The sequence below is a fragment of the Urocitellus parryii genome, chromosome 1 (genome assembly GCF_045843805.1).
Source record: "Urocitellus parryii isolate mUroPar1 chromosome 1, mUroPar1.hap1, whole genome shotgun sequence".
In the NCBI taxonomy this organism is placed as follows: Eukaryota; Metazoa; Chordata; class Mammalia; order Rodentia; family Sciuridae; genus Urocitellus; species Urocitellus parryii.
Window position 1 is genome coordinate 44,303,033 of NC_135531.1, and position 22,890 is coordinate 44,325,922.

The following is a 22,890-nucleotide window of genomic DNA, read 5'->3' on the forward strand; positions in this document are numbered from 1 at the left end:
ACCTGTAAGTATTCCTTAAGCATAGGGAGAAGATAGTATTTTAAAGTGCCTACTAACTGTACTGTACCTTCAATAATTTCAACTTTCTTTATTGTCATCCCCTGTCTTTCTTTCAGTTCCCCCAAATGTAGAGCTTGGAACAGGATTCTAGTTGATTTGGGAGGTGATAGAAATACTGACAAGGGAATAAGGAAGTAAGACAGGGAAACCAGCCAATAAAGTTGTGTTTTCAAACTGGCTTTCACTATGAGAAAAAGTTTAATCCTGTTGGAAAAAAAATCTAGAAACCACTGTAGAACACACCCCTGAATTATCTCACCCAAAGGGCAAAAGAGCTGGTATGTTCATCAATGTTTAACAACCAGCTCTGGTAGAGGGTAGAACTCTGATTTGTAGCATTTGTTAGTTTCTATGGTGTAAAAACTCTCCTTGTTGCCAATTTCTTTTTTTTAAATTTCTTTATTTGAATTTATTTATTTACTCTAATTTGTTATACATAACAGAAGAATGCATTTCAATTCATAGTACACATATAGAGCACAATCTTTCATGTCTGGTTATTCACAAAGTAGAGTCACACCATTCATGTCTTCATACATGTACTTAGGGTAATGATGTCCATCTCATAACACCATCTTTCCTATCCCCAAGCCCCCTTCATTTTCCTCCCTCCCCTTTGTCCTATCTAAAATTTCTCCAATCCTCCCATGCTCCCCACCCCATCCCCATTATGGATGTGTATTAAGAATTGTAATACAAATAATAATAATAATGATGATGATAACAATAATAATAATAATAATAATAATAATAATAATAATGTTACCTTTGATTAAGTAGAGGGAAGTGAAAGGAGAGGAAGGCAGGGGATGGGGATAAGAAAAATAGTAGAATGAAACAGACATTATTACTGTATATGTGTATGTGACTGTATGACCAATGTGATTCTACAATATGTATACTCAGAAAAATGAGAAATTATGTCCTATCTATGTATGATGCATCGAAATATATAAGTGTATCCCGGGTTGTCAATTTCAAGCTACTAGTGTGACATTGCTGAAATTGGAGTTAGGAAGAAGCATGAACTCTGGGTTCCCATACTTCCATGCAAATCATGTCTAGTTGCTGTTCCTGTCAAGTCACTCCATCACTGGCCTCAGGCTGCATAGGATCCCATGGTGCGGGCACCCAGTTTCACCCTGTCATTTAGTAAACAAAGTAAGCGTCAATAGCTAGAAAGATATGGGTGCTTCCATATCCAGTATGTGTATACCAAACTAGTGGTGAGGACAAGGGAAAGGGTAAGGCTTCAAAGGTGACTACCACATCCATATGTTAATGACAACTAAAGTATATACAGCCAAAGGTCACATCACTAATCACGGAAGAGCTGAGATTCAAACACTAGGCCAGGCTGATACCAAAACCCTCCTGTCTTTGTGTCATACTGCTTTTCCTATAGAAAGCTTTAAGTTTCACAATCCATTAGAGAACAAAGAAAATTATATTGTATTATTTAGAGTAGATTAAACTGCTATACCAAATAGATCTAAACATGTAATGGCTCAAGACAATAGAATTTTACTACTGGGAAGAAACTGATGTTGTCTGGGGGGCTGGGGGTTGGGGTGGGGGGCTGTCCTCCATCCAGACCTTCCAGGGACCCTTTTATTCCCTTGCTCTGCAATCCCCTGGGCCATTGTAGTCACTTGTATCCAGCTGTGCCATTTCTTTTAAATTGGCAGCTCTCATACCTAGCTGCAAGGCATGCTGGAACACATAGTTCCTAGCTAGGCAGAGGTTCCCCAGTACACTTGCATGGTGATGGATGGAGAGAGGAGGGAATTTTATGGGCAGCTGTCTACATTTTTCTACTATTTTTTGTATAATTAATCTTAAAACTTATAGTAATTCAAAGGTAAATTTTTCTGCCTGGTCTACAAAAAAAATTTTTTTTTCAAATAGAAAAGTTGGTGCAACTTAGAACTTTTATTTCAAAAAAAAAAAAAAAGCAAAGTGTAGTATTCCTCTCTCTTTCTCCATTCAAGGGGGTATATTGGTGAAGACCCTCGTGGTATAATTTTCACTTCAGATGTTTAAGGCATTAGGGAATAAAAGCTGCATTGAGACAAGAACTCTGAAAGATTTGGTGAATATTTTTTATGTTCACTAAGAAAGTAAGAACTAACTGTAGAAAAACAACAAAGATATTCTAAATTTGTTAGTAATAATAAACATATATTGCAGCTTTGAAGTTATAAGAACAGAATATAGAGCCCATTCTAAGTTGAAATCTTGTCTCTGCTGCTTCCCAGCTACATACTCTTGGTTCAGTTATTTAACCTCCCTGGGCTTCAGTTTCTTTGTCTGTAAAATGGAGATGATGATAGTGTCTACTGCATAGGGTTATTATGTAGATCAAATAATTCAATATTCATGAAGTGGTTATCACTGTCCTGGCACATAATCAAGATTCAATACAGTTTTATAATTATTTTAATAGTAATATTTAGTAGCCAATTCAGTCTAGAGACTTCAAAGATTCTCTTCTTAAAAACTTTCAGATTTGTTTTATATGCTTCATGTGGTATACATCTAGAGACATTTTTTTTCTTTTTTTCTATGGGCTTCCATTCCAAATGTTCAATGCCATTTGGTTTTATCAACCTTAACACCTCCTTGACCCAAATCCACTTCTCAAGTTTCCACCTCCTGCCTTCCTCCAACAATAATCTTCACAGAGGCCTTTGAAGCATGGTGAAGTGGAGGCTAGCTCAGAGACTTGCTACTATAATATCACCTACAGTGCCCTTATAGGAGGCCAATTACCACACAGATAACAAGATTTCCTGATTTAAAACATCTGGGAACACTGGGAAGTGTGGTGTCTAGGAAAAGGATAGAGAAATCAAGTCTAGTCCCCACCTCTTCTGCATGTGTTACACAATAAATATCTACAAGTCCAAGAGGACAGCTTTTTGCCTATTCTCAAGATTATACTCTTTTTGAGAGAGAGAGAATTTTAATATTTATTTTTTAGTTTTTGGCGGACAAACATCCAGGCCGCACACATACCAGGTGAGCGCGCTATCGCTTGAGCCACATCCCCAGCCCTCAAGATTATACTCTTAAGTTTCTATGTCCACCTAAGGCAGATCTCACAAACATAGCTATGATATGAATATATTCACATACTGATGGATCTGAAATTCTGTGAGTCAGCCCAATAAATAACCACTAATAAAATTGTAGATGAGAATGTTTTGAATAAATGCAGAAAAACAAAAACATATCTCCCAGGAAGGAAAAAATTTCTTGCACATACATAGTAGGTGCTTGATAAATATATAATGAATGAGGTACAAGCTGAAGTAATTCTGCCAGTGCATACATTTTTTTTCATTTTAATGCCTGTGATATTTATGCACAGCCAAAAAAATGTCAAATGTTTAACTGGATACTCCAAATGAACTTGACTTAGGAACTGAAGTGTGACTTAGGTGATTCCCAGAAGCACTGTGACGGAGCAGTCATCTGTAAAGCACGGGTGTAAATTTACTGAAATGTCACGGTGTATGGGAAATCACTGCAAAGTTTATATCTGTGTGAGAATAAAGAGCTTGGAAATGGTAATTGGAGTTTTTGGTTTAGAGGCAACCTTGAAAGAAAGATGTGTCCTTTATGTCATTAAAAAAATCAAATTAAGGCAATTAAGAGTCAACAGTAGCTTGGTATTTGACATATGCGTCTGTGCAGTGATATAAAGCAGGATTCAAGCAGCACCAAAATCATAGCAAGAGGTTTAATCATGCTTAAGACTCAGAAAGTTGGGCAGGAATCCATGCAAATACTCTTCAAAAAAAAAAAAAAAGACTTTCTAAGAATGGTGCATTTAACTAATATGAAATCAGGACCCTTTTAAGAATCCCTCTATGTTACCTTCCTTTTCAGTTAACGTTATGTCTGAGAAGGGGGCTTTCATTTAATCTATTTTCGAGAAGTCAAAATAATTATTTTGTAGATTGCTCAAGCTTTTGTCTAGATATATCATGATTGACAAAGATAGCTCTCCCCTTTCTCTATGTGAGAAACCCCTCCTGCCCCCTGTCTTAATTAATGTTTCATAAAATAAATCTAGAGACATTGCTCCCAGGTTCTGGGAGATTTCCCAACTTAGACCAAAAGTGTAGAGGAAAAGAAGAGACGGGGAAAATAAACGCGATACAGAAAGTCTACTCGGTTGAAAAAAAGTAAAAAATCATTAACATGTAAATGTTGCTTTCACTTCCCAAAGCACCTTCTCGCAGAGTCTCTCCTGGTCTGCAAGGGTTTCCAACGCCACGTTCGACAACCCGGGCATTGCAGGGGTGGGGACTGGGGAACCCAGCCCGTCACCTGACTGCCGGAAAGAAGGACGTGCAGCCAGAAGCATCGGATTCGGGGAGGGCCAAGACCTGACCGAAGATGACATGAAAGCTCTTCCTGGCACAGCGCTGGTTCTTACCCCAAACGTGCGCTCCGTGGTTCTGTATATGCCTGCCGAAGAAAAAAATAAAGATCTGCAGGGACCCCCGCTCCTCCCTGTTTCTCTAGCCGGTGGGTGTTTGTGCGGTGGCGGTGGTGCGCGCGGGGGTGGGGGGTGGGGGTGCTGTCCCAAATCACAGTTTCAGGATGTGAAGTAAGGATGAGAAACCTTAGTTTTGCGATTTGTAGCACGAGGGGGTGGGGATGGGACAAAAGAGTCGGAATGCTTTCTTCAAAACAACACAACTTTATTTACTTTTGGTCCGCAACTGCACGTCTGGTAAACGCTGGCTTCTGCTTTGCAGCAAGCTACAATCCTGGGCGCCACCTGCGCGTCGGGCGCGGGCGGGCTAGGGGTGGAAGGCTGGTCGGTGCCGGGACCCCAGACATCCACTGCAAAGAGCAGTGCGAATGACAGACTGCAAACCCTCCGGCCTGCGTCCCCTTCAAGCACCATAAATCCAAGTTCGAACTAATTATTTGGTTCAGAACCTGCAACTCCCGTTGGGCGCGCTTCATCGAACCCCCCCCCCACGCCCCCAAGCTGGGCCGAGATTGCAGCAAAGGGGAAGAGGCGCAAAGCTACCACCAAGCCCCAGCCTCTCGCCCGTGTGGCCGGGACTACCTGGCGGCGCAGCGGTTGCAGTGCGCCCATCCCATCCCAGAGCGCCGAGCGCGGGCTCTCGGAGCCCACAGTGCTCGCTCTTGTGGAATCGGGCGCACTGACCACTCCCTCCCTTCCACCTGCGGCCACCGCCTCCCCGGGCGCACTCTCCGCCTCCGCCTCGTCGCTGGCCGGCAACCGCGCGCCCGCCCGCGGGTCCTCCAGGCCGGCGCTGGCGGGCCGCGCTCACGCAGATAGCGCAGGCGGTCTTACGCCGGCGGCGCAGCGCCCGCCCGTCCGCCCGCCCCCTGCGCTCTCCCCGCCCCCTCCCTCCCTCGCAGGGGCCGAGCGAATGTAGCCCGCGAGAGAAAATGGCGGCGGCGGCGGGGAATCGCGCCTCGTCGTCTGGATTCCCGGGCGTCGGGGCGACGAGCCCCGAGTCAGGCGGCGGCGGAGGGGCTCTCAAGGCGAGCAGCGCTCCCGTGGCAGCCTCAGGGCTGCTGCGGGAGACCGGCAGCGGGGGCCGCGAGCGGGCTGACTGGCGGCGGCGGCAGCTGCGCAAAGTGCGGAGTGTGGAGCTGGACCAGCTGCCCGAGTCACCACTCTTCCTCACCGCCTCTCCGCCGTCCTCCTCCACTTCCCCGTCGCCGGAGCCCGCGGACGCGGCTGCGGGTGGAAGCAGTTTCCAGCCTGTGGCGGTGCCGCAGCCCCACGGACCCACGAGCCGCGGCGGCGGCGCCCACCCTCTGGAACCAGCGGCCGCGCCGGACAGCGGCGCCCCGAACCCCGTGGGGGCCGAGCCCGGGGAGAAACCGGCGCCTGCCGCCGAGCCGCCTCCTGCAGCGGCCCCCGCCGGGTAAGCCAGCGCGGCCGAGGTGCGGCGGGTCCTGGGCGGGCGGAGGGCAATGAATGAATCCCGGGCATCGCGCACGGAGTCCCGGGGCTCGGCTTTGCGGGACTCGGCACCACTCGCCGGGACCTGCGCCCACTGGCACCTCGGAGCCCTCCAGGGTCTGCCGGCGTCCGGGTCCTAGCCGGGGGACTGGACGAGGACGTGCCCGAGAGTTTGTTATTGTTTGCAGACATGTGACAGGCGTGCGAGCCGCGCTGAGGGACCCGTTGGGGAAAGGTGTGGGGCCCCAGCTGGCTTTGTGGGTTTCCGGGGATCGGGGCTCCCCGAGAAGCACGGGCGTCCCGGGGCTGGACCAAGGGTGGGTACCAGCCCAGCGGCGGAGCCCGGGGCGGGTGTCCCCGAGGGACTGGGGAGCGAGGCCCGAGCTGCGCGGGCGGAGGTCGGAAAGGGGCGGGGTGGACTGGGAAGCCCAAGGTCGGGTGGGGGGCACGGAGGGCCAAGAAGGCGGAGGTCCCCGGCTGTGACAGGCAGAGCCCTTGGGCCCGTAGGAGCTTGAGTGCCCGGGCAGGAACCGGGACCGGACCCGGGCGCAGGCGGCGCGCCTGGAGTGCCGGCCCTGGGGGCTCCGGGTGTATCGCGGGGTAACGCCTGTCAAAGCGGCACCGGCTGACCGCTGCAGACTCGGCGGGGCTTGTGGTCTTCTAGGACGTGTGGTTTTTCGAACTGTGACCCCCAACAGCTCCTTGTGTTCTTGGGAATTCATACTGCATCACTAAGACTCCAGTGACTTCTGTTTGGAGTTTGAATTTGGCGAAGTGGTGTAGGAGCCAGGACCGGATGTGTCAGCCATTCAGTTTCAAAGCGGTGGTGACTGCTCCCCGCAGCCCCTGCGGCGTGGCTGGGAACCGCAGCGCCGGTGCGGTGCTGCCTGCTTGGTGCAGCTGCACCGGCCGCCGCCGAATTCCAGGGGTCACGGTACTGTGGGCTTCGGCTTAGATGGGTCTTGTGGTGCACGTGAATTAGGAAACGTGTGAGGTAATTTGGCTCCTCGGCCTCACACTGTTTTGGCTATTGGAAATTTTTCTGTTAAAAGAAGTTCTTTTAAGTGTGACAGCTATAATCTTTTTTTTTTTTTTAAACAACTGATAGTAATTGCAAAAGCACAAAGTGTTGATGGGCGTTTAGAGTTGCTGGAAATATTTTCGTAATAGTCACTCGCTGCTCTATAGAATTCCCTGACATTTGTTAAGGGAGTAAAGTGTGTCTACTGTGAGATGCGTCAGACAGTAGGTTTTGGTTAATTATTTTAAATGCTTTGATTCTTTTTTGTGCACTTGTATGTTGGTTTAAAAACATGGTCCGTTTATTACTTGGAAGTCTTCCCCTACCAAAAAATAAATAAAATCTAAAAAATATGCTTAGCACTGTACCATGGCGATATTACAATGAAAGGAGATTTGAGACTGGTTCAGTTTTCTGTATGCAGTGGTACACATAACTTAGTCTTACAAGAAGAAATGTTGCTCCACGGGGTCTTATTTCTGTGCAGATCAGATTAAAAGTCAATCAGAATAATTCTTAGAAGGCAATTGTTACTACATTTCGGATTTTTTAAAAAATTGACCCCAAATTTGAGAAATTAATTTTATTTATTTTTTGGATATAATAAATAGTTTGTGAGATTCAAAGACTAAGTAATCAATGCTTAATTTTTGTTTCCTTTCTTTAAGGGGGGATTTTAATTGCACAGTATATTAATGGATTAGTAAGCATAATATTTTTTCAAACAAGTCATTTTATTAACCAGAATGCTCTTGGTTCATCCCAAATGTCATATGCAAAGATTTCATTTGTAACAAAATTTTGATCCCTATCTTTTGAAATGTAGTGATTATTTTTTTTCAGTTTTCTTGACAGTGGGGTTGAAATTCATTTGAGTCTATTGGTGTAAAAACTTACATTATGGAGAAAAATACTTGTACTATAATATTTCCATGTGTTTTATTTATATTGTCAGATTATTTACCACTTAAAGTCTTAGAAAAAGCTGATTGTAAGCAGTACTATAAGATCTCAGTTGAATTGTGCATTTTCCTCTTTTTGACATACTTTCAAGAGGAAAATCTAAAACTGAAATTTTTAAATATTTTTGTTTCAACAGTAGTAGAGGTCTGAAGACTTCTACAGAACTACTGAGTTTTTAAAAAAGAGAGCTTTGTGATTTTTACTTAAGAATTTCCTTCAGTTTATAATTTTGGATGTAGAAATTGGAAGTATAGGAAATACATTTACAAATGATAAATTATATAAGAAATACCCATTAAAATAAAAGATTTTATGTCTATCCCTCTTCAGGGTAACTGAAATCAGTGAAAGTTTAGTGCCTGTAAGTGGCGCCCAAGGGTTTGGGATTTTTCCTTATATTACAGAATTAGGGGCTTTTTCTTCCTATTTACTGTCTTTGAAGAAAAATTACAGTGTTACTCTCCATTGAACAGGCTATTGTGAGTTTGGTAGATATAATTACTCCATCCTATTTTTGTAACTTAAAAAACCAAACTATCAATTTGCTGGCCCATGAAAGAACAAGATATGCTGTACTTGTTAGTGTTAGTTTTTGCTTAAAACTAAGAATATTTCATAGGCTGCTGTTATATCCTCATATAGCCCTCAGTTTCACTTCCTTTTAGAAGTTGTTGAAATGAAAATACAATTTAGTGACCTGTTACTAGAGAGGACATGTAAGAGTTAGCTAAAAATAAGTCTTTTTAAAAATTAAGTTGGTGATTTTTTTAATAAAATAATAGAAGTAGTCACATAAGATAATTTTATATGATTTTGTGTTGTAGTTATAAATTGTCTCCAAATTCCATTTAAAATCAGGTAAAAAATGGATTCTTCAAAGATTAACCTTATTAAATATAATGCTGGAAGAGAAATATCAGAGCTAGAATTGTTGCCAACTTTTGTTTTCTTTTCATATCTGATCTTGGCAAGAGTGACTGGTTAACCAACATTCCTTAATATATGATTTCCAATACACTATAATAACTCCATTTTGTTAGATAGGAAAAACAGGAAGTAACCCTGTTCATTGATATTCTTTCAAGTCTTCTGTAGCACCTCAAGCAAAATATGTTGCATGTTTTAGAAATGGTCACGGACTTGTCAACTTGAAGATTTCAAAATGTGGGAAGAAAGGAGTGTTCTTTTGGTTTCACCAAGAGGAAAAAAAAAAAAACTAGCTACAGCTTGCCTAGGCTGAGTCTGCTAATCAGTCCTTGACACTGGCTATGTGCATTCCAAAGGAAGAAGTGATAGGGTGGCAAGTAGTGGGGAATGGATTTCCCCTAGTTATAATATGGGGCAGTCAGAAATGCTCTGAGTTAGAAAGCACTACTTTTGCATTCTGTATCCCACTCATTTTCTTGGGTTGAGGGATATCTCTTGCTATGGAACGCAGTGGAAAATATGGCATGGAAAAGCAGTAGTCTCCAGAGTCTGCTTAAGAACTCCATCATGTGAATTATACCTCTAGCCATGGAATGCTTTGCTTGTATAAGATATACCATGTATATTCCTTAGAGTTAGTTATTTCCTTAGTTCTGGCCTCCTCTTTTAATTTTAAGTCTAAAGTGAGAGCTACTTTAAAAAATAAATGGGAGCTGGAAATGAGGCTCAGTTATAGTGTTTGCCTATCATCAGCAAGGCCCTGGGTTGGATCTCCAGCATCCTTCCCAAAAGTTAAGTAATTGCACAGAATATTAATATGATGCAATGTGCAGTATTAGAAATAAGCCAAAGTTGTCTTTAAGAAATAATTTTTAAACATTTTTATTTTTTTAATTGAAGCAAAAGAACATTTTAATCATGAAAGAAATCAGAACCAGAATTAAAAGGTTTATTGCAATGCAGTGAGATTAGTCAGGTACTCTTAAAATTACAAAAATATCAGGATTGTACTTGTGGCTTATAACATGTTAATTGAGCATATAGATAGGTGTAGATAGCTTTTATATATCACTTTCCTTGCCTTTTATGTTGGGTAAGATACACACACACACAGACACACACACACACACACACACTTTTTTCTTATTTAATCATCTTATTTAATCTTATATAATCATCACTACAGCCCTCTAAGGCATTGTAATTTCTCTTTTCAGGAGGTTGAAACTCATTAGGGATGGTAAAGCTCCATGATCATACAACTAGAAGTCAGAGCTAGGATGCAACCCCAAGTCAGTCTGACTCTGTAGTCCATTGCTTTTCATTACTATGTGCTTCTTCTGTCTTCTTTTTCAAATTAACTGAAGGTTTTAAGAAGACAGTTGTTTTGCAGGAGTTCTGATAGACCACTAGCTTGGTCTCTACTCAGTGCTGCATTCATCTGCTAATACTTACATGATGAATATCTTTCTTAAACCTGCCTTGTACACCTAATACAAGTAAGTAATATTCAGGATCCCCCAACATGCTAGGAAAAGAGGATAAATGATTAGTGTTCAGTGTTTCTTAGATTTATTGATTTTTGCTATATTAAATTATATGTGAAAGGAAATAAAGAATATGGACTGTCATTCATTCATCTTGATAACTACACAGGGTGAGAAGCTTCCAGTATTGCTGGATCCTGCCTCTTTGTTACTGTATGAGATTTCATTCATTCAACCTTTATGAACCTTTGCAGATAATTGGTAGTAGAGGAGAGGGTCAGCAGTACATAGCTTCTGTTTTGTTTAGTAGATGAGGATATGGAGGGGCACCCATATTTGTGCTCTGAGTCTCATCTACAACATTCTATACCATATTCCTGTGGCCAAACAGTGTTACCTTCTTAATTTTCTGAATTGGCCTTAGTAGTTGTGAGGGGTAGGTTTGTCTTATCTTTTGCTTATACATTCAGCCTGCTAGTTTTTGCCTGTTTTCTTTTGGTGTCTCCCCCTCGCCCCCCTTAGGACAGACATGCTTTAGTTTAGGATCACAGATATGGAAAAACAAATCTAGATACAGATTAGTTTAAAACTATTTTTCTACCTCCTCTTAAGAGTAATATAGATGGAGCTGCAAGTCCAGACATGATATTTTTTTTCTTTTGCAAGAGAAAATTAAAATGAGGGCATGAGGAGCAAGAAATTCAGTATCTGCCAACACTGGTTTTAAAATTCAGTCTTTATTATTAATAACAGCAACTCTGCTCATTAAGAAAACTACGTAGGGAAATGTAAAATATGCTTTAGGGCATAAGATGATCAAGAAGATATCCTTGTTTTCATCTGCCTATGGCATGTCACTGTTGATTTAGGTATGTTTGGTATGGAAGGGAGTTCTATATTATTAGTGACTGACTCCTTTGCAATGCCAGGCTGGTTAGTTTGATGTAATAGATTGAGATGTAGAATGCTAAGGAGAATCATTAAGACCCACTAAGTATATATTTCTGAAAGTACACTTCTGTCACCTGGGATTTATTAATGTGGCCATTAAACCTCTCAAAGACTGGAGGAAGTTCTTGGAGTTATATGGTACAACACACACATTTCTATCATTAGTGTATTAACTAAGTTTATCACATGCAAGCAGGATGATGATGGGTATATATGGAGTGAGGAGAGTGTGGATACTGGGCTTTGTGTGGATGCTCTGTTCTTGACAAGTAGATATTATCATTAATTTTCTGTGTTGCCTAAATCATTTAACTGATATGTTATCAAATAATCTTCATACTGGTCTTACAGCATTCTGAATACCAAATATCAGTTGTTAACAGACTAGGAATTCTATCTTCCTTTTTGTATCATCTCCCAGCATGAGTTTTTATGTTTTATACATTGCTTAGTATTTAGTTGCAGTAATTGATATTTAATAAGCAGTCATCGATCATTATGACCAATTCAATATAATATAAAATTTAAATAATTAGTGTGCTTCAATGACTTAAGTATAGTTATAAAAAATTGGAGCCACATTCAAGCTGTCAAATAATTGATAAAATTGAGTTCCTCTGTTTGAAACAGTGTTACTTATGTTAATGAGTAAGCCTTCCTGATTTTCTTCTTAACCTTGGCAGTTTTTCCTTGGTGGCCGGTCTTCATCCCCTGGAACATTAATGTTAAAAGACCCTTAGGGTATTCCTAGGCCTTCTGTCATTCTGTGTCCTCCATACCAACTGAGATTCATTAATGCCCTTTGATCGGTTATTCACAAGTGATTTCAGAGGTTATTTTCCCAGTTACGATCTCTCTGAAACTTAAGATCTACACCTAACTATCTGCATGATACTCTACACTCCTATGTCCAAGTCCAGATTCACAGTCTTCACTAAACCTTCTGCTAACATGCTCTCTGTTCATTAAATGGCAGAATCAGAATCTAGGAGTCATCCTTGACCCTCATGCTCCCCTTCTTAGGTGCTGGTGATTTGAGCTGCCATCACATCCCAGTCTCAGCATCCATTATCTAGTTTGGACTCATGTCACAACCCCCCTCACACACTGCTACATTATAGCCCTTTTCCCTCCCAGTCTGCTCTCTGGATTATGTGGCTAGAGATGTAATCAGATCTTAACTTACTCCCTCCAGAAAAGTGAAATGAATTCAATTAAATTTTAAAACTTTTCAAATGCTTTCCATTTTGATAAAGACAAAATGAATCCTTAACTCACCTTACCAGGACTCTTATCTGCCTTTCCAGGTCTGGATCCATCTCACACATGCCCTTGTTCTCCCCAGACCTGACTTCTTTCATTTCCTCAAGTTTAGCATACTGCCTCTTGCTATAGGTCCTTTGCATGCCCCCTCTGCCAGCAACTGTCTTCCCATTCCCCATGTCAGCTCTTCTTTGTTAAGACATTAGCCCATTCACAGATTACCTAGTCTGGCTTTGTGGTACAGCATTCCTACTGTCAATATTGAGATTTATACTTTATTTTCTCAACCAGCTGAGCAACCTTCTTCCCCAGAAGATGGCAAGACCTGGGTGTACAGGGCCTTTGACTGGTTAGGGACTCAACACCTAGCAAAATGCCTGCCACAAAATGAATATTTGGTAAATATTTATTGAATAAAAGGAGAAAGATAATGCCATAGCATGCCCAAACTAGTGGGGTCATCTGTTCTTCCTTTTTGGTCAGACATAGTTTAGGACCTAGGTAAGAAGAGGTTAAAACGGCAAAATCTTAGACTATTGGTGTTTCCAAATTATTGGTTTGTGATAGACTCATTGGGAGATACTCCGACTTGTAGATATGCCTGGTACCTCAAGCCTCAAGGACAGCTAAATAAGGTTTACAGCAAATAGCTATATGTATGATAATTTTATAAGTTAGAAGCATGTGCTATGCATATGTAATTCTCCTATACTTTCTAGGGATTCAAGAATGTTTTTCCAGGAATAACATTGTGCATAAAAATGTTATGCATTGACATAACTGTTTGTTTTTCCAGGTTCTCAGAAGTAACCTAAAGTTAAATACCACTTTTAGGATTCTTGTCTTGAAAACTCTAATCTCATCCAGAATTGACTAATTTGATAAGTCAGCCTCAGATAATAGAAGTTCACATTTGCGTTAAAGAAAAGATTTGTTAGACAACTACTATACAGTGTTTCAGGAGCTAAGAACCCATGTAACAGAAAACTTTGTAGTGGTAACTAAACCCAGCAGCCTCCCTTATCTAGAACACAGGTTAGCACTAAGGGGAAAAAAAAATGTCTCTGAGCAGCCAAAGGTTCTGAAACAAAATCTGTGCTTTGAAGTCCTTTGATTTTACACTCAGAAGAGTGTCCAGGACATTTGCTGGCTGTTGACACTTATCTAAGATGTTGTCCTTGCAGTTTTGTTCATTTGGTGTTCCTAACACACAACTTTTAACAGCAGGAGGGATGGCAGTATGAGCTCAGCCAGAGGCAGACAGGTTCCCTTATGGCAGCAGGGTTGGCTGACCTCACAGACACAGGGGAGGAAGGCAGAAGAGGATTTTAAAACAGTGCATTGGGGGGCCACCTGGTGTTGGGACAGCTAGGGCCACCTGGATAGCCTCTAAAATTATATATTATTAAATCATAGCACTCACTATTCAACATTACTTTTTGGACATAACTTTCCTAACTTGTAAAATAAGTGTGATCAAGACTACATGATTATTTTCATTTGTCAGAGCTACTGTAGCTCATTATTAAAAAGTTATCTTGTTTCTATAGTCTCAGTGAATTAAAGTCGAAAAGTTATAATTTCTATTAAGGAAAATGATCCTTGAAGTGGTAAACCTCTAAATTATCTGAGTTGTAGTTCTGCGGCCCTGATATACTAAATTAAGAGGCATACTTTAAAATTACATAAAATTAGGCGCTGCTTATTAGAAATGTCTTGTGGATTATCTGTATGGAAAACTTCTTGCTTTATTTGTTGGCCTATGTCATTTTATACCCTACAAGTTATTTGAAATTAATAAGTATTAAGACACACCAATGTATTCTGACCTTTTTCCTAGTTAGATTTCGAGAAGTAAGGTTCCAACTCTGTAACATTGACCAAATTATATAATTACTGGAAGCTTTTTCATTGAAATGAGATGGTTTCACAAACATTCTTAATGTCTACATGTTCTAAAATGATATTTGTGTCATCAAACAGCACTTCATAGTTTCTTGCTTTTCCCCCCCCTAAAATATCTTAATTGGGTATAGCTATTATCAATTTCCTGAACTTCCATTAGTGCTCTTAATTTATTTTTATTGAACCTTAGATTTGAAAAAGGTGCAACAGATTGATGTAAATATCAATACCCCTGAAAACATTTTTACAATTTTAATCTAAATTTATTTTGAATTTTGTAAGTATATTTTATGCATTCTGGTACAAAGCATCTTCATACCATTATACTGTATTATAACAAGATTATGATGTTATATCTGGCATCTCAAGGCCTTGATGGTATTTAAAATTTATAGAATTTAATTTCAATAACATCATTGAACAGTTCTTTTGAAAGCAATGGAACAATTTTTTTAAAAAATGATGTCTTCATTATTTAATAAATAGAAGCATACTATGTGTATTACTGTACAGTGTGCTTTTTTTCTTAACAGTATGTTGTAAGTTATCTTTCTGAACAGAGAGCTGTCAATTTAAGGACTGTGTAGTATTTCATCAACAATATCTCAATTAGCCAGTTTCCTGTTTTTAGACATTTATATTATTTGCTTTTAGGTTCTTATGTTAAGCTTTAGTGACTTCTTTTATATGTAATATTTATATAGTTGGGCCTTTTGTTCTGGACAATAAATATTCAGAAATGGAATTCTGAAACAGAGGTGTGCATATTTAAAATTTTGATACTATAACCAGTTTGCCTTGTAAAACATTGTGCTAGTTTACATTTACCTCATAGTACATGAGAATGCCGATCGCCCAATATTCTTGCCAATATTGTGTATTATTGATCTTCTATTTTTGCCAATCTGGTGAATAAAAGATGGCTTCTCACATTTCTTAGCTTTTTGTGTCACTGTATATTTTGTACTTATTTACAATTTCATGCTTCTTTTGTGTACTTCTTTCTTTCTTTTTTATATATATATTTTGTTGATGTAGATGGACACAATGCCTTTATTTCATTTACTTATTTTTATGTGGTACTGAGGATTGAACCCAGTGCCTCACACATACTAGGCAAGCACTCTGCCACTGAGTTACAACCTTAGCCTCTTTCTTTCTTTCTTTTTCTTTCTTTTCTTTTCTTTCTTTTTCTTTCTTTTCTTTTCTTCTTCTTTTTTTTTTTTTTTGTTGTTGTTGTTGGTACTAAGGATTGAACTCAGAGGTTCTTTACTACCGAGCCTCATCTATAGCCATTTATTTATTTATTTATTTATTTGAGACTGGATCTCACTTACTTTCTGAGGAAGGCCTCAAACTTGTGGTTCTCCTGCCTCAGCCTCCCAAGTCACTGGGATTGCAAGTATGCACCACTGCGCCTGGCATTTATTTTCTTTCAAACATGGAAGAGAATTGATATTTTTCTTATTGATTTGTAAGCACTCTTTGTGTATTGTAATATTAGCCCTGACATTTGTTGCAGCTGTTTTCCTCTATTTTTAAGTTATGACTTTGATTATTATTATTTGTCCATTAAGAAGCTTTAATTTTTTTTTCAAATTCCAGTTGTTTTTCTTTGATAACTTCTGTGTTTAGAGCATATACAAATGCCTTTCAGAGAGGCAGTGCTGTGTAGTAAGAGTATAAGCACCTGAATGCTAGTCAGAGTTTCACTCCTATCAAGCATTGTAACTGACCAGTTTCTTATACAAGTATTAACTTGTGACTATTAGCTATATAATTATTAGCTATTATTATTCCCTATTGTAAAATTTCTAATAGTATTTTTATGAGTTAAAATACTTTAATCTCATATCCATCTGAAGCTTAAGGGTTGATTTTAGGGATCTAACTTTATTTTCTTCAAATGATTGGCCAGGTGTCCCAACACTGTTTATTGAGTTAAAAAAAATACCCTTTATCATGTAGTAAAATTTTTTACATACTTGGAAATTCTCAAACACATGTATTTCAGATCTTTTTTTGCTCTAAAAGTCTATATTCTTAAATAACAAAATTTCAAGTTTTATAGAAAGAGTAAAAGAAACCCAGTCATTTACTAGAAAGGAAAGGGTCTATCAGAAGATTATCAATTATATGTTTGCCTTCAATGATAGAACTGTATGACCAACTGTCACCTGCATAGTTCCTCCCAGGAGGGACAGCTCTGCCAGGCACTTTGGCTATCGTGTATGCGTACTGAACCCCAGTCCTCCCAGCCTCTCCATCCTTGTAGTCAGAGCTTCTTGTCCTTTTGGTGGGTGAACACTGCCGCCATCTCCCTGGTTGGTCTGCTGTTAGTCCCCTGACTCCTTCCTCTCACCCTGCACTCAGTCACCCATTTTGTCTCACTTATCTCTAACCCTACGTCAACCTACTTTTCTCTACATCCATGGCTGCTCACCCAGGGTCTGGACAGTCAGCCTTTTCTTCATCCTCAGGATGAATTTGAGACTTAATTATGTCACTTAGAAGTCCCTGGGGGTAGGCCTTTCCCACTCCTCGGCACCTCCTTCCAGGTCACCCTCTCCTGTCATTCCATACTGCTCGTGTTTGTGTCCCCTGGCTGGCCTTGCTTCCCTCACAGGGTGCCGAATGCTCCTTCCCTTATCCAGTGTACTCATTCTGCCTCCTCTGTGAGATATTGGTTTTTGTTTATTTGTTTTTTCCCGTTTGCAATAAATTATTGGCATCTTACTAAAAGCAAAGGTGGCTATTGGTAGAAATCAGCACTATACTGCTGAACTCTACCGTTTCTCAATATTTGAGTTAGATTTGGCACCTGTTAAACATTTACTTTTTCCTTTAACATCATAGATGTAGTCATGACTTTCTGAGCAATAGTATTTTCAAAGAGGTGTATATAAAGCACATAGTATTGTAAAATGAACCAAAATTTCTGATTAATTTGTATTAAAATTTCAAAGGAGAAGTCTCAGGGGAAAAAATGTTGATGCTTAGCAAAGGTTGTCCTCTAGAATAATCCAAGGCCTTCACAGGTCAAACAACAGATAAGCTCAAATGCTTGAAGCAGAGAGCTTTACTAGGGCATGGGCATGTCCATCACAAGATTTATATCAGCTGCTGGACCTCTGTAGGCAAAGGTCCCAGCAAGCTGATGGATTATAGGTAAGCAAGCATGTCATGTGAGGCCCGTAGAATCCCCTTTGGTCTAGTCTTTGGGTGTTTCTAGAAAAATAAAAGGGCAAAGTAGTAAGCATGCCAGAGTGAGTGTCCATCATCAATGCTGCCACCAATCCTGATGAGGGGGCACATATGCCAAGGAAACTTAGTGAATGCTGGGACCCAGTGGGGAGGAAGTCTCCACCTGCTGTCGCTTGGCCTACAGGGGAGTTTACCTGATGACAAGGGTGGTTCTGGCCTTAGTTAGCTGAGCATGGGGGAGATGCTGGGGTATTTGAGGTGGAATGCCTAGAGCTAAAGAATGCAGAGGAGTGAAATAGGCAAAAGGAGCTTACAGGGGGTTTCCTGGCTTGGGGATAGGTGGAAACCCCATAGGCCCAGAAATTAGTTGTAGGACCATATTCAGGGTGGCAAGTATAGTTCAGGTAACCCCATCTGGGTGGAGACAGGGTGCAGACAGGGCCCAAAGACCAAGATGGGGACAAGAGTCAGGGCTTTAGCCAAATAGAACCAGGCAGAGCTCTCTGCCTCATTATTATTCTGTTTTCCAATCGTTAGATCTCAATGCTTTGGACAAAATAAAAAGCCTTTGTAGCTGGACAGGTAACCACAGTGCACTAGGAAGTGGGTCAGGAGGCCCAAAAGAGGAGTTGCACCAGACCTAGACAAGAACAGTTTGAAGTCATACTTCTGGGAGCTGTGGCTCTTCTACTCCAAGCTGTTCCCCATGATTTCCAAGATTTGCAGATTAGGAAATATTCTCGTGCACAATGAATTTCATCTACTCCTCTGAATGTGGTTTTAGAACTGTGCATTTTCATTTCATATAGTACTATGTAGAGATTCAGAAGGTCAGCCTGAGGAGTCTTACTTACTAGGTACTTACTGACACTGGATTCTGGGAAAGTCACTTCATTTCTTTGAATCTGAAATTTCTCATCTCTAAAATGGGGTTAGTGGTGGTAATTAGATGATATAATGAAACATGGTTCTTTTTCTAAGTTTTTTATTAATGTGTATTCATTGTACATGTTAATGGGATTCAGTATTTCTTTTCATATATATACGTAGTGACTGTGAAGACACACTACAGTACTTTGACTATACCAGAGAGGATGAGGGTGCTCAAGGTTACCTTGCTAGTCACTATTAGTGTAGCAAAGGCAGGTTGTATAGGTTATGCATCTTCTTTAAAGCAATTATTTTTCCCTATCATTTTGAAAGAATTTACTAAGAAAAAAATGGAAAACTGAAACATTTAAAATTCTGTGATAGGGGTAAAGCATCTCACCAGTAGTGGATAGATCAGGGTTCTCATCACTTTGTGACCTAAGGCAGGTCTCCTGGGTTTTGTTTGCTTATCTCTGAAAATGAATAGATTGGCTTATATAATCTTAGTTCCTTTCAATTTCTTGTAACTTTCCAAAAATTTAATTTAAAATTATTTCTTATGACTAAATTTATCTGTAATTATTGAAACAACAGATAGTTCTTTGAACTTATCAACTCTTGGGATTTTAAACCTGGGTACCAGCAACCATGAAAAGAAATACAAATGAAAAGCATTGAAGGCTCAGAAAAATAGAAAACATATATATTAAATGACATTAAATAAAACAAAAAAAGTAACTATGCTGGAAGAATATTATTTTGCAAAGTGAGGAAATAAATTAGGGCAAAGCAGTAGCATGTTTGTGTTTAGAAGATATTAATTACCAAGTTGGGGGGGCAGTTTTGAAAATCTACTTTTTGGTAAATTTACTGTTACAAGCTATTTTTTTATCTCAGTTTTAATTACAGAAAGAAAGGATATTCATCAGGTATACTCTCTATCAAGCAAAACAGTCCTTTGTTTCCTATGTTTATAAAGGTCTTTTCATAAATGTGTGTGTGTGTGTGTGTGTGTGTGTGTGTGTGTCTCTCTCTCTCTCTCTCTCTCTATATATATATATATATATACACACACACACTTTTTTAAACCTTTAAAATGCATTATTCAGTGATACTTTGTTTCATTGTTTCCTCATTGTGAAGTCTCAGAAAAATAGAAAATATATATTTTAAATGACATTAAGTTAAAAAATATGCTGGAAGAATATTATTTTAGATTTGATTATATTTTGGGGGCCCTTTTCACAAATTTGGACAGAGTTGGCAGTTACTGGAAATTACAAATTTCACTATGGATCATTTTATTTTTTTGTGGTCCTGAGGATTGAATCCAGGGGCACTCTCTTACTGAGCTATACTCCCCACCCTTTTTTAAAAATTTTGAGACAGAGTCTCACTAAATTACCCAAACTGGCCTCGAACTTATGATCCTCCTGCCTGAGGCTACTCAGTAGCTGAGATTATAGGCATGCACCACCAAACCCTACTTTAATTTTCTTTTTAATCTAATAACTTTAGTTTCGAGTTCTAGAAAATTATGACTTTCAAGTAGATTGAGTAGAATAAGACCCTTTGACTGGTTTAATCATTGTGATTGTACCAGCTTGAAACATTTCCTCACACATCTTCTTGCCCAGTGCTCGTCTTCATACACAGAACTGAAGCTGCTCATAATTCATTGCTAAACGCAGGGACATCAGCAGTAATTACTTTTTGTCTTAGATTCCTGGTAGAGAAGAATACTTAACCCTTCCTGCTTCTGTCACAACCCATGGCAGCAGTTCCCTAGTTTTTAGTGTTTGAAACTGTTATTCAGATATTTATTTGGGGCACTTACCACGTACTATACCAGCTCATGGATTCCAGATAAGGCTGGGATAAGGAATAGAGCAATCTTTGATGTCAGTTGCTTTAGCAGCATTCTCAATTCTGCTGTTACTGGTCCTGTTAATTGGCTATAGGTGTTGTCACCAATAGTTAAAGACTGTCATCTGCACAGTGCAAACTGAAATTATTCTGCAGTTTTTAAGTGGATGGTAGAACATTCCCTCCACTGCAAGAGGATTTGCTAGGAGAGTTTTAAATAGTGCCCAAGACACATGAGAACAAAGCCTTCCCTTTTTGGGCTCAGGTCCAGAAAGGCAGTTTGGGCATCAAAGAGAAAAGGTTATGCTTAAGAACTTGCTTTCTCTTCTCCTTCTTACTTCCTGGGCCAAGTTTTTTTTTGATAAGATATAAAACCATTAGTGTCTGAAGTCAGCTTATCTCTGAATCCAGCCACTTGCTAAGAAGTATGTTCAGAATTTCTTTGTGCTATATAATCTGTATTCTTGTTCAAGGGTTTCCAGAATAAAGAATGTCAGAGATTTTAATTTCTAAAAACAAGTTAATAGAAAATTCTTATCTAAGTAGAGATTATGTTTGTCCACACTTGACCCAAAATGAAGTTTTGTGATTTTCTGTTATTGTTGTTTATTTTGGCAGATTTTCTGTTTTCTGTTTCTCCTTCTTTCAGCACATACACATATCACATTTGCCCCCCCCCAACACACACACTATACATGCACAAGTTTTGCTAAAGAATTTCCTTTTCACTCCTTCCTGCCATGCTGTTCTGAGTGATGCTATTGCAGGATCTGTGAGCTGTTCTCGCTGAATTCTTTCCTACAATAGGGTTTTGGAGTGCCAGTGCACCCAGTCTGCCTGTGTTTCCTCAATGCATTGTTAAAAATAAACCTTGTTTTATAAGTCACTTATGGAGCATTGATAGGGTCTGCATTTGTAATCAAATGTTACCTATCTGTTTGGAATTACCTATACTATACTTTTACTCCTAAGCAGTTCTTATGCTGTTGGGTCATTTTTACCCCAACTATTTCATTTTGTGTATATTTAGAGCACATGAGCTACATTTTTTATTAGCAGAGAGTTTTGAAACCAGTCATACAAAAAAATAAAAAATAGCCATAAAAGGTAGGTAATTTGAAGCTGTCATTTATTGATATTTTAATGTCTAATCTGGGATTGATTTTTTTAATGTTCTAGGGGAGAGTACATTAAAAAGGCATTGATAAAAAGCATTGATAACAGCACTTATATGCTTTGTAAAAAGTTTCTGATTAATGAATGTAGTATACTTAAAATGTTGATTCATTCTTTCCTCTAGGCTTAGGCAGTCACATGTGTCAAATCTTTTAAAATAATGTTATTTTTTCTTTAAAATATTATGATGTGTTGGAAATTTAGTTATTTTGGCATTGCAGCTCTGTCTTCCAAGTTTGTTCCTATGAAAATTACGAATTTTTTAGGATCAGGTGTGTACATTTGACTATAGTCACTGCAGAGGCCTGACGGACATCATTGGTTCCTGCACTGTCACATGATTCCCGTCTGGGTCAGTAAGGGTGACAGTACTGTCTGTGCTCTTAGCTACTGTGGTTTTCATGTTCTCTCCCACAGCCCAGTAACATTTTGGAGTCTTTTAACTCTGGGAAGTGAAAGCCTCACTAGTTTTCACACTGGGGTCCTCAGCAACAGAGGGAAGAGCTACTTACTGTATTAGAGCCAAGGCCAGGTGGACTCCCAGGCCTGGATAGTTGAGATGCCTCCAATGATTGTTCTTCCTGAACAAGACTTGCTCAAAAGGATATTGAGCTATTCTCCTCACGGGAGCAGAGAAGCAGCCAACTTTTTTAGGAGACCTGAGCAGGAACAAGACAGAGACAGAAAGTAGGGAAGGGCAGGCAAGTAGGGAAGGTTTTGTAGTTGACTCACTCTGGAGCCAGTAAACTACAAAATCTAGTCAGGCCTCTTCCTGGGAGGGTAGACTCTGAGAGAACATGAAGGACCATAAAAGATCTAGCTCTAAATTTTTTTTACCCCTTGACTTTAACAATATTTTCCTGTTGGTTCATTTTGTAATTCAGGTTTAGTCACACCAACTACCAGGTGGGCATTTAGTTTACCGTTTCAAAGATTGGTAGCATGTTAACATCTGCATTTAATAAATGACACTCAAAAACACTGTTTCTTTTAGAACTTTAAATGTTTAAAAAAAAACTGTTTGAACTTTCACAGTATCTTCTATTTCTTGTGTAATACTAATGCAGAAACCAAAAACATGAATTCTGTGAGAATTCTTTGACCTCCTATGGAGCTCAAAGAAGCTTTACTTTATATGAAGGTAAGATGATATAAACGGTATTTTGAAAACCAAAATTATTCTGATAATAAATCCCAGTTGCTTTTACTGCTTTTGTTTTTTAAAAAGACTA

At 39.7% G+C, this 22,890-nt stretch overlaps 1 protein-coding gene across 1 annotated transcript in view; it reads left to right on the plus strand.

Moving 5' to 3' along the window:
- Positions 1 to 5,502: 5,502 nt before the first annotated feature.
- Map3k1 (mitogen-activated protein kinase kinase kinase 1) overlaps positions 5,503 to 22,890 on the plus strand; it is a 76,767-nt gene continuing 59,379 nt past the window's right edge. Inside the window, exon 1 of the mRNA XM_026385960.2 lies at positions 5,503 to 5,987. Within this exon, the coding sequence (XP_026241745.1) occupies positions 5,503 to 5,987 (485 nt within the window). The remainder of the gene's footprint in view (positions 5,988 to 22,890) is intronic.